The 10324-nt window shown below is 49.4% G+C and overlaps 1 protein-coding gene across 1 annotated transcript; it reads left to right on the plus strand.

Annotated features, from left to right (window-relative positions):
- Positions 1 to 7496: 7496 nt before the first annotated feature.
- EMWEY_00030150 (hypothetical protein, conserved) lies at positions 7497 to 10324 on the plus strand (the record flags this gene model as incomplete). Its single annotated transcript, XM_013478288.1, has 2 exons — positions 7497 to 7563; positions 7795 to 10324. Coding segments are annotated over 2 exons (2597 nt in total), but the record flags the coding sequence as incomplete, so codon positions are not given.

Raw genomic sequence — 10324 nt, forward strand, 5'->3', positions numbered from 1 at the left:
CGGTGGCAAGCGTCACATCTCGTCGTCCTTTGCCTACCATCGAAAGACCATGCAACTGCTTGTCCTTTATCTGGGAATACCCGGGGCAGCGCTGGTGCATGAGTAATTTGCCATCTGCACAGCATGCACTGAGCGGCGAATCGTTGCAGACAAACCATTAGAATGAACCTAGCGTTCGGGCCGCTGTTAAGATGTTTTTTGTGTCACACCAGTTTCTCTCGGGCTTGCGGCGACTAGCCGCAACTCTGCCCGATAGCTGAACGGGCGAAGGTGGGAGGACGAAGCGCCCTATGTGCTGGGGCAAGTAGATGCGGTTCGTTGGTCGGCAGCAGGTATCAGAATGTTGGAGTGATCTGATAGCTTTTCTATGCATTCGGTGCGGGATTGTAAGTGCTACGATCCAAGTATATTCTATAGATAGGGCGCGAAAGGGCGTCACTTATTTATTTCTATTTAAACTACGGTGAACGACAGGTTCCGGGCTCTCGCTCGCATTCATCTCAGCTGTTCTCCTCTACTCATCTTCGCATCTACTGCAACTTCATTATTCTGTACAACAGCTGTCTTCGAGTTGCAAAGTGGGGACTCCACGCTTCCCCCCGTGGAATAATGTTGAAAACAAAGGCACTAGGAAACCCCCATTTTCACATGCTGGTCGTATTACGAACCAGGGGAAGCGCACGGGGTTACAGCGGTGAAACAACGTAGCGGAAACGTACCATTCTTAACTGTATATTGTAACATCCATATACTCAGTACCTGAAGCGCAAGCGCGGAAAGGATGGAAGAACGAAGAAGTCTTCGTAATAATGCTTCCCCAGTAGTGAACACATCATTTGCGACCTTGGGAATCTTTCTACGGCTCACCAGTACTTCTCGCGTACTTCCCGTTCAGCGTCGTGGAACATCTTCTGTATTATGCCGTAAGTTACGATGCCAGGCCATACCCACCACCAGTAATATGCGCTAAACTTGGCCCACGCTCTGCAAGTGTAACAAAACAAAAACCCACAAGAAACTGCTCAACAGCGGGGGCTTGACTCGCCCTAATACATTTCAGCAGCTCTTTCACCCCAGTACGCTGTTGTAAGTCACAGTGGGCACCTCTCATTTACTCCACCGGAAAGCCTAGAATAACTATAGCTTTTGTATATAGTAAATGGACCACGTTCACTGAAGATCAGCAGGCGCCAGTACCTGGCGGGGAAAGTGTGCCAGTACGGCCACAGGATCTTCAGCTGGAAAGGTGATATCGTTTGCTGGATGTAGCCCCCATATGCCTTCATGCGGTTCTTCCATAGCAGCTCTTGTTCTGGGGGAACAGGATAGCTTCCAAGGGTAACCTGCTGAAACTTGGGTGAACCACGGGAGCACAGGATGACTCCTGGGGTCAACCCCCGACGGAGTAGAGTTGGGTGGAACCCCATGGTGTCGGGGAGAGAGACTGCCGCTTTGTGTCTCTGAATGATATACTTGGACTACAAAAGGACTAATTTTTGCATTTGATGTTCATCCAGTCGCCATGCGGAGCAGCTACATTCTGCCTGAGCCGATCGGCTATGACACACGCATGCACGGAACAGCGTATGGGCTAGAAGGTCCGTACCGACACCTGTATATCTTTACTGCACGAAATGCAGATTTTCATATTATGCTGTGTTAGCTGATCTTTTCCCTAGAAATTCTGGCTTGTAAAAGGCGCACAGCCGTGCTGCCCCTTTACCTGATTGATCGTTAGATTTACCGGTAGTTCATAGAGTTTGTAGCGGGGTTTGTCTGCAGCCATATTTTTTTGTCGCCATTAGGCTAATTGCTGAAGGCCAATTCAATTTGTAACTGTTGCCTACACATGTAGTCCTTACGGCAGATGTTGCTGGGTGACGCCCGCATGTGGAGTTGCAACAGGTGATACACCGTTAGCAACAGACCCCGATCCTAGCGGCTGACAGTAATGCGCTTCACCAGAATAAAAGTACGTGGGGCAACAGCCCCCAAAATGCAGCTGGCCTTCCTTGGAGTTCCGCAGGAGTCGTGAGTCCTGCCTAAGAACCTGGTGTGGCACTTGCGTGGAGGGTTGGCTAGGGGGGATTAGGAATGAGCTTAGCAACTGGAAACAATTTGGCGAATGATTTAACGAATATGGTTGCACATAATTGTCTAGCAGTGGAATCGAGTTGGGTACCTTTACCGCGTAGGTTGGCTGCACGGACCAAGTAATTGTTTAGCAACTGGTAGCTGGTAGAAGGGTGCCTACATCCCACAGCACCATCGGACCTTGGACTGCTATTTGGAGGGGAATGTTTAGGTGCTGAAGAGGTCAGGTGCTTGGGGGTAGCGCTTAAGTCTTTGAGTCTGTTGTAGCGTCCAAGAATCCAAAACGACGTCCCTCGGTGCAGTGTCGTTTTGCTTGCACATGAGGCTGCTTGTTATCAGGGCTTACAAGCGGATGTTTTGCATCACATGAGAGGCTATCCCCTCTCCCCATCATTCCTAGGCCTTCTGTCTGGTGGTTTGTGGCTAGAAGGCCAGGGCAGGGCGGGACGCCCACTGATTTTTGAGGACTTTTATCTGCACCACCTTCATTCTGTTGCAATCCACGATAGCCGAAGGACCATTCAAACGCTTGCTAGCACTTGTGGAATCATCGGGACAAGGGCGAGCAGCGAATTCCCACAGTTGGTTGCCCTGGTGCAAAGAGAATGATTAGTTGCGAACGGGCCCTTCCAGTAGACGGAATCTTGTGGTATTCTCCTGTAAAGTTGTGGGAAGTGTTAAATTGCTTTTGTCTCACACATGGTAGAAATTGACCAGGATCGGCCTTCCGGTGGTGGGGCTATCAGTCCCGAAGCTCCGTCGAACTGAAGCGATGGAACTACCTCAACGCATTCAGGCGAATATCATTTTACCGCCACTTCAACTACCCTAGGTAAGAAACGAGAAATAGTACTGCAAATGACCCTCCACTACAAATCATGAGTTTTCAGGCTGTCCATGCATACAGCATGCTTAGCTGCAACGCCCAGTCTTACACAATCCGATGAAGCAGGAACGCAGAGAGAGGGGAGGTAACTGCAAAGGAAGGATAATAGGAACGCCCTTGTGGGGATGATCAAAGCAGTCAGGGAAAGCAATGATACCAATTAACGTACCGTTTTTGACGTAAAAATTCGGTGGGACCATATCAGGGGGTGAAAGCTAGCCGACGGATAATCTACGAGTTAACTGCGTGCTCAGATGACAGGTGTTCTCAGACCCAAATACATTCGGACAACAGGCCCAAGTTTGCGTTCCATATCAGCACACTCCAACTAAATTACACATGATTGCCGGTTAGTTTTAGCCATTTGAATGCACCCAAGCACACTGACAACACAGGTCATCACATCTTTCTAATTAGGATAAGCACTCATTACCTACATGAACGGTGCATATTACTCCACATACATTCATCAGGAAGGTACAGCAACACCCGCAACATCAGGGTTGTTCGCTGCAGCTGCTGCATGAGAAACCGTGGCTTGTAGTGCCCAATTATTTCATTATTCATGAAAACGAAAGGGCAAAATTTGCTGCTTGCGTTTATATGCCTTTGCACTAAGGGTCGAACACGTCTGGGCACAAGGAGGTGGCTCTTACCGCCGCACGCTTACGTGGGAACTCCTTGTCGCACCGTACTACCTGCAACTTCACTCCTCGATTCACTGTTGCTAGTGCCTCTCCGGATTACCTACGTACCAAAGGCACGCTGCATATATCGGCGAAGCCAGAAGAAGACATCTGCCAGACGCCTTCTTAGACACTTCTAAAGGTGAAGCACTTGACACAAAAATTTTACATAAAGCTTGAAAGGGAGGATAAGCGCTGAACAAGGTCAAGGTCCACAAAGACAGGTTCACAGCAGCTCTGGAGAGTCCCCCCACAGTAAATAGGAAATTGGTATTCTCCGGCGTGAGGCGCTGGGGAAGAAAAAGCCAGTGCATGAGAGTGGCCACTTTTGTTGCTGTTCCTAGATAGTTACCGCTGTGTCATAGTTGTTACGTCACTTGGTCCGGTTCACCGTTGTCAAGTTTCAGAAAAAGCGGCAGCATTAAATGAGCTCGAAGTATTTAGATGGGTTCTGTAACGTCAACTGACTACACAGGTCTGCTGTAGAGAGCAGAGAGAGGTTGAAAGTTGCCTGAGGTGTGGTTCGAGTCCCCAGCTGTGCAGTGCACGCCCGATTCCTTGGATATGTGCATTTTCCTGACGTATTCCTACTTGAAATCGCCAAGTGGTGAACAGCCCTGCAATAATGTGGCTCGATTAACTTCCCGCCCCAAATTCTCGATTGGCTTGTGTTTGTGTAGTGGCATGCACTCTTCGCACTAATATGAACAAACCACTCCAAAGGCCCAATGATCCTTCCCAGATTGGCATATAATGCACAATAGATAAGGAAAGTACTTTAAGATGGCAGAATACTAATTGCTGGGTGTGCAATTGGGTTCCAGTGCATATTGTGGTGGTGGTCGATGGCGATGGTCCACTGGGTCAAAGGCTGGAGCCGTGAAACTAGTGCGGGAGTACCACGGGCGTATTTTGATTGCAAAATTCTACAAACTTGAAGTTCCAAGTACCTCTGACTCATTTGAAGCAATGCTTCACTTAGTTGAGATAGTGCAAAGCTGGAGGTACGTTAGACACGACTCTCTGAGGTGGAAGAGAGTGGGTGAAATCGGATTTTCCTTACGTTAAAATGGTATATTTCAGGGTAGAAGAACTTTTGGGGCAGCCGATTGATATCTGCAGCGTCGAGCAACAAGCGGTAAAGCAGCCGTGGCGGAGACAGTACCGGCAACACAGACGCATTTGTGCACAAGTCACCAAACAAGCTATCTAAAAGGTTGACTATAAGGTACATGAAGCCTCTGAAAAGGAATTACAGGAGGCAGAAGGCGCTGTATTGACGAACGCATACGCTGGACGAGTTCAGATACCTCCAAGCGGAAGTCCGAAGATCACATGGAATAGCTAGACAATCCGGCAAAATTATTTTCTGTGGTCGTGCACACAGCACTCTCTTTGTTCGCGGAACACCTCTATGATGGAATCCTCCAAAGACTCGACGACACACGATACCTTTCTGTCGGCGTCGTGTCAAGCAGTGCACAGGAGGACTGTACCGCTTCCTGAACTAGGAGTGGATCCTTATGTTTAATAATCAATTCCCAGACTGGAGAACATATATTAAATGGGCAAATATGTTTACTTACTCCCATGGGAATCTTCCGGTACCAAGTTGGGTGCATGCATTGCAGCAGACAAGCTTGTTGCCCACTGCAAATTACAGTTATTGGGTAACCTGCGAAATGCACCTTTCCTTTGAAGTAACCCTGCCAGTTTCGTCCAGGTGCAAAATCGCCTATGAATCCAGAATCCCAGAACTATCAGAGTCAGATAAGCGTCCCCACGGTGAACGGTGAAATTGCTTGCGCATGGCTTCGCAGGCCCGCATACCTGAGTGAAACTGCGTTCCTTTGTATTAATATTGCTTGTGTTTCTGCTGGACAGGTAATTAGGATGCTTTAGCTGCCTTTGTTCTTCCCAACTCACTGAATCGCTTTGTTTGGCCGCAAGCGTAGGAACGGTTAGATGTGTAGCAACTAGGTGTTGTCCTTCGTTCCTCACGGACAGTGCTTGTTCGGAACGTTCCTGTGGATGAAGTGTTGCCAGACACTGGAGTTGCAGTTCATTTATTCCAAAATATTTTCAAACTGAAATCTCTAGAGAAATCTTTGCTAGTTTTGTTATTTGGAAAATATGTTTTCAAGACTGCCAAAGGAATGCCACCAAAACCTGTGGCATCGAAACTGCAATGCATTTAGACACCCGTACGCAACGCACTTGGGTACGGGTATCTAAATCCTACAGATAAAAAATTCATATCAGCTCTACCCAAACGCACTACCCTTGATCCCCCTCAGGGTACGCAGATAACCGAAGTCCTAGTATTTGCCTACCTCCGGGGATGTTTCTCGATGTTTCTCGATTAGCATACGATGCTAATTGAGAGGAGAACAGCCGGTAACAGCAGCTGATGCACAGAGCAAATGAGTGTTTCGCCCCCAGAGGTGACGTAAACACGGCATAATTTGGCGACCAGCTGCCTATATCGGTACTTTGTCCGTCAGTGACTACTGTGGCCAAGCAGTTGCAGTTCACCTGGAGACCGGAGCAGCCACTCTGAACACTGCGCCAGTCATAACTAGTGCCACTTCAAGCTGTTGTTCCACTATCTGCTGCATTCGTGTTTCCTGTGAACGGTGCCGCACGACATCAGAGGTGAATCCGTCTAAAACACCCAACCAGTGCCGCTTTTTGGTGATGGTGTTCCTTAACATTTCAAGTACATAAATAGAGCAAAAAAACCAAAAACGAACTCTCGTTTTACACACACCCTCGATTGTCACTGATAGCAGGAAGCCGCGCGACGCCTTACAGCAGTGCTTCGCATCACCAAGCCTTCGACGATACTTGGAGACAAACGGCCAGACGGAGTTCACAAAGATATTTTAAATGACCAAAAAAACTACGATCATATGCTCCATCCCGGCAACAGCTCATGGATGCCACGATGGTGACACGGCAACTCACAATAGCGCAGTACATACGTGTTGGTTGCTTGATTCATGAGCTAGGCAGAAAAACCGGAAACGGGGACGTCATTGCTGCATAGCTTGTTCTTTGTATGTAGTGGCATAGATATTACTAGGCTACATTGATGACGGAGGAGCGCATCTAAGCACGGTGCGTTAGATCACTGTCAGCTCCACTTCCAGCAATAGAATCATGCGTCAGTTCAGTCTTAACCGAGATCTTGAGAGGCACGGTAGAGACACAGTCCATAGAATTCCATTCACCTGAAAGAAAAACGATGTGCTCTTGGGTACTTGGGTGAGGTAGCTGTGAGGTAGATCTCAGGACACTTCCGTCACCCACGGAGCCACTTCGGCATCCCTTTGCCGTCGGCCGTTCTGGCAAGGCATATTTAATAATATGAAGTGTCATATATTTTCTTAGTTCTGTTCCAGAAGGGATCCGGCGTAAAATTAGGGGCTGTGCAGGACAGGGAGGCGACGCGTTTCGGAAACTCGCCTTGAGACATAGGTACGGACCACTGGTCAGTTACACAATGCAAGTTTCGATTTTCTCCAGCGTACTCTTTAAACCTCCATACATTTTCAATTAATGCAGTAAAATACAATGTCTTGAATGTACGAAAGCAATACACCTTTGCTTCGTGGCTGCGTTGCGCGCCTGCTTTCCACTCGTTGCCGCAAAGCATCGCTAGTTGCAGCGGAACACAGACGCACACCACATAAGTTACGCGGCTTGAAATATATCCATTATTGTCTTTTCTGTGGATTTCTCCGTCAAGCAATATTTCTTCCACGCTTCTACGCCTGACGGAGTTCAGGGGTTCTGCTTCTCTCGAGGTCACTTTCCTCACGACCACGATGTTGCTTCGCAACTTCGTGGCCTTAGGCCCGTTTCTCTTGCTGAACGCAGCCGGAACAAACTCATGTAAGCGTTTTTTTCGCTTGTTTTACACTTACCCAACAAAGTAGCATACAACACACCGAGCACATCAGCTGAAGCCGATTGTAGAAACAGCCATATGTAATAACAAAAATGGTAGGGAGCAGTATAGAAGGCCCACAGCTTATCTCAAAATATTTATTTATCCTTGTGCTTGACTTACGGCAAAGCGTCATTGAGGTATTTGCTACTGTTGACTGTGACTGCGTTTCTCAGATGATCTCAATGGCCCTTCACAACCGCTCCGTCGGCTGTTTCCCTTCATTGCGAACTCTGATTCAGTTGTTGAACAAGAAAAGCCTCTTGATTATCCTGTGGCATTCCTTACACAGGCCGAAAGCTCACGGGTGGCGAGTCCCTCTGTCGTCTCGACCTCCTCTGGCGGAGCATCTGGACGATCGTCGGGTGCACCCCTTGTAGAGAGCTCATCAGACGAGGCCTCACCAGGAACTTCGATATTTTCATGGTTTTACCCAGAAGACGAGTTAGACTCGCCTGTCTCATCCTCCAGCACAGTTTCCTCTGACACACAGTCTGAGGGGAATGCGCCATCAGGGAGTTCACAGCCTTTGGGAAGTTCCCCATTAGGAAGCATCATTTCTGTGAGCTCTAGCAGTAGTGACTCGAACCAGCTTTCTTCCTCTGGAAGTCAATCATCCTTACAGAGCACCCCTGACGGAGCGAACAGCGCTGTACCTTTAAGGGGAAGCTCTCCTTCGAGTGAAGAGCCCGCCGGCAGCTCCATACCCATTGCAGGGGGGCCTTCAAGCAGGGATTCCGCTATTCAGAGTGGAAGCAACTTTTTCAGCACTCTTCCAGCTGTACATGGCCCCTCAAGCAGTGCTCAGCTGATTCAGGAGCAGGCTCCGACAATTTCTAGCCCAAGTCATCCTCAATCATCCTACCCTCCACAGCTGTCGGAGTCTTCTGACGCGAGTGTTGACAGCACCCAATCGCCTGTGGTAACTGTTCCATCCGTGGAGGAGCCAAGCGCCTCATCGGAAATTAAATGGTGGCGCTCTAGGTCAGAGGCTGAGCATAGCCCCTCCTTTAGCTCTGACAGTTCTCGCGTGGTGAGAGACGATGACAAGGCACACGACCCCTCGGTACGGACTGGTGACTCAGAGGATACTGAGGATTCGGAGGAGCAGGCTAGCCAGAGTCTCAAAGAAGCAGCACAAGAAACGTACAGCGCTTCAGAGACGCTACAACAGGTCATTCAAACCTTCGAAGATGGTGACAGCAGTGAAACCGATGGCGAAGAGACTCAAGAGCAGCAGACTGAGACAGGCCTAGGCCCAGAGGAAGAAGCTCCAAAAGAAAGAGCTGACAGTTCCGATGGTGATGAGTCTGTAGCAGTACCCGAAGGAGAGGCTAATTCCAGCGAGGAGGTAAGCACCACGCCTGCGGCAGACGCCGAAGAACCTGATTCCAACGAAGCGGTTGGTAGAACAGAGAGTGATGGAAGCTTTGCAGACGATGCGGAATCCGGATCCGGCAGCACTGAGGATGAAGCGTCGAGTAATGGCCCTGTGTCTGAAGAGATTCCCGTGAGTAGTGATGAGCCATCTGATGCCTCCGACGAAGTGGAGGAGGAAGACCAAGATGTGGACGCTGAAAACCTGGTCCAAGCTGTCAAGAGAGCGAATGATGAAGCTGAATCTCTTGAGAAGGTCACTGAAGATGCCCAGAATGCAAGTGATGCCTCATCTAGTTCCGATCCATCGGCAGGCCCGGAAGAGGATAAAGGGGGTGGCAGCACTGAGGGAAGGTCCGATGATCAATCAGAGTCCCGGCATGACGATGCTTCTAAGGCCAAGCCAGCAGGTGAACAGAGTGGACGAAACCAAACTGACAGTGCTGAGGAGGAGCTTTTGATTGCTGACGACTTGGAAGCTGCTGCAGAAAGGGCACAGGCCACGGCAGAGGCTCTAGAGAGGGCTGCCGAAGACGCTCTCCTCGCCGCAGATGCCGCGAGGTCTGCCTCTGAATCCCACTCCACCTCAGTAAACGCAGCGGCAGATGATGAAGACGCATACATACGCAAGGAACGACGACAAAACGGGAGGGTGGGATCTGAAAGTAGATCTGATGTCATCTCCACTGGCTCGGGAAGCAGGGCTGGAGACAGGTCTGATGACAGGTCTGACGGCAAACGCCAGGGCAGCCCTGGAAGATCGGGTAACTGGTCGGGAAGATCTGAGCGGGCGGGGGAAAATTTGGCTGGTGTGAGTTCTTCCTGGTCGGGAAACCCGCAGACCAGGCCTAGTAGTTCCAGGGGGTCCGAGGACCGATCCATCGGGAACAACTCGGGTGTGGAAGGCCCTGATGGAGGGTTCAAAAATAATGTGACCAGCTCTGAAGGCAACAGGTTCGACAGTGAAGTACGCCTCAGCTCTGAAGGCAGCACGTTCGACAGTGAAGATGCGGACAGCTCTGAAGGCAGCACGTTCGACAGTGAAGATGCGGACAGCTCTGAAGGCAGCACGTTAGACAGTGAAGATGACAGGTTAGAGAGGCACAACGATGGAAGCTCTCCTGATGGGTACCATGTTGCTAACTCTAATGAAAACGGCTTCAAGAACAATGCAGATACGTCTGAAGATCCATCTTACGGGAACTATCCTGAAGATCATTCTGAAGATCATTCTGAAAAAGATCATTCTGAAAAAGATCGACCTGAAGAAGAAGATCGACCTGAAGAAGAAGATCGACCTGAAGAAGAAGATCGACCTGAAGAAGAAGG

Source organism: Eimeria maxima, genomic scaffold, assembly GCF_000499605.1.
Source record: "Eimeria maxima Weybridge genomic scaffold, Emw_scaff362, whole genome shotgun sequence".
NCBI classification, from domain to species: Eukaryota; Apicomplexa; class Conoidasida; order Eucoccidiorida; family Eimeriidae; genus Eimeria; species Eimeria maxima.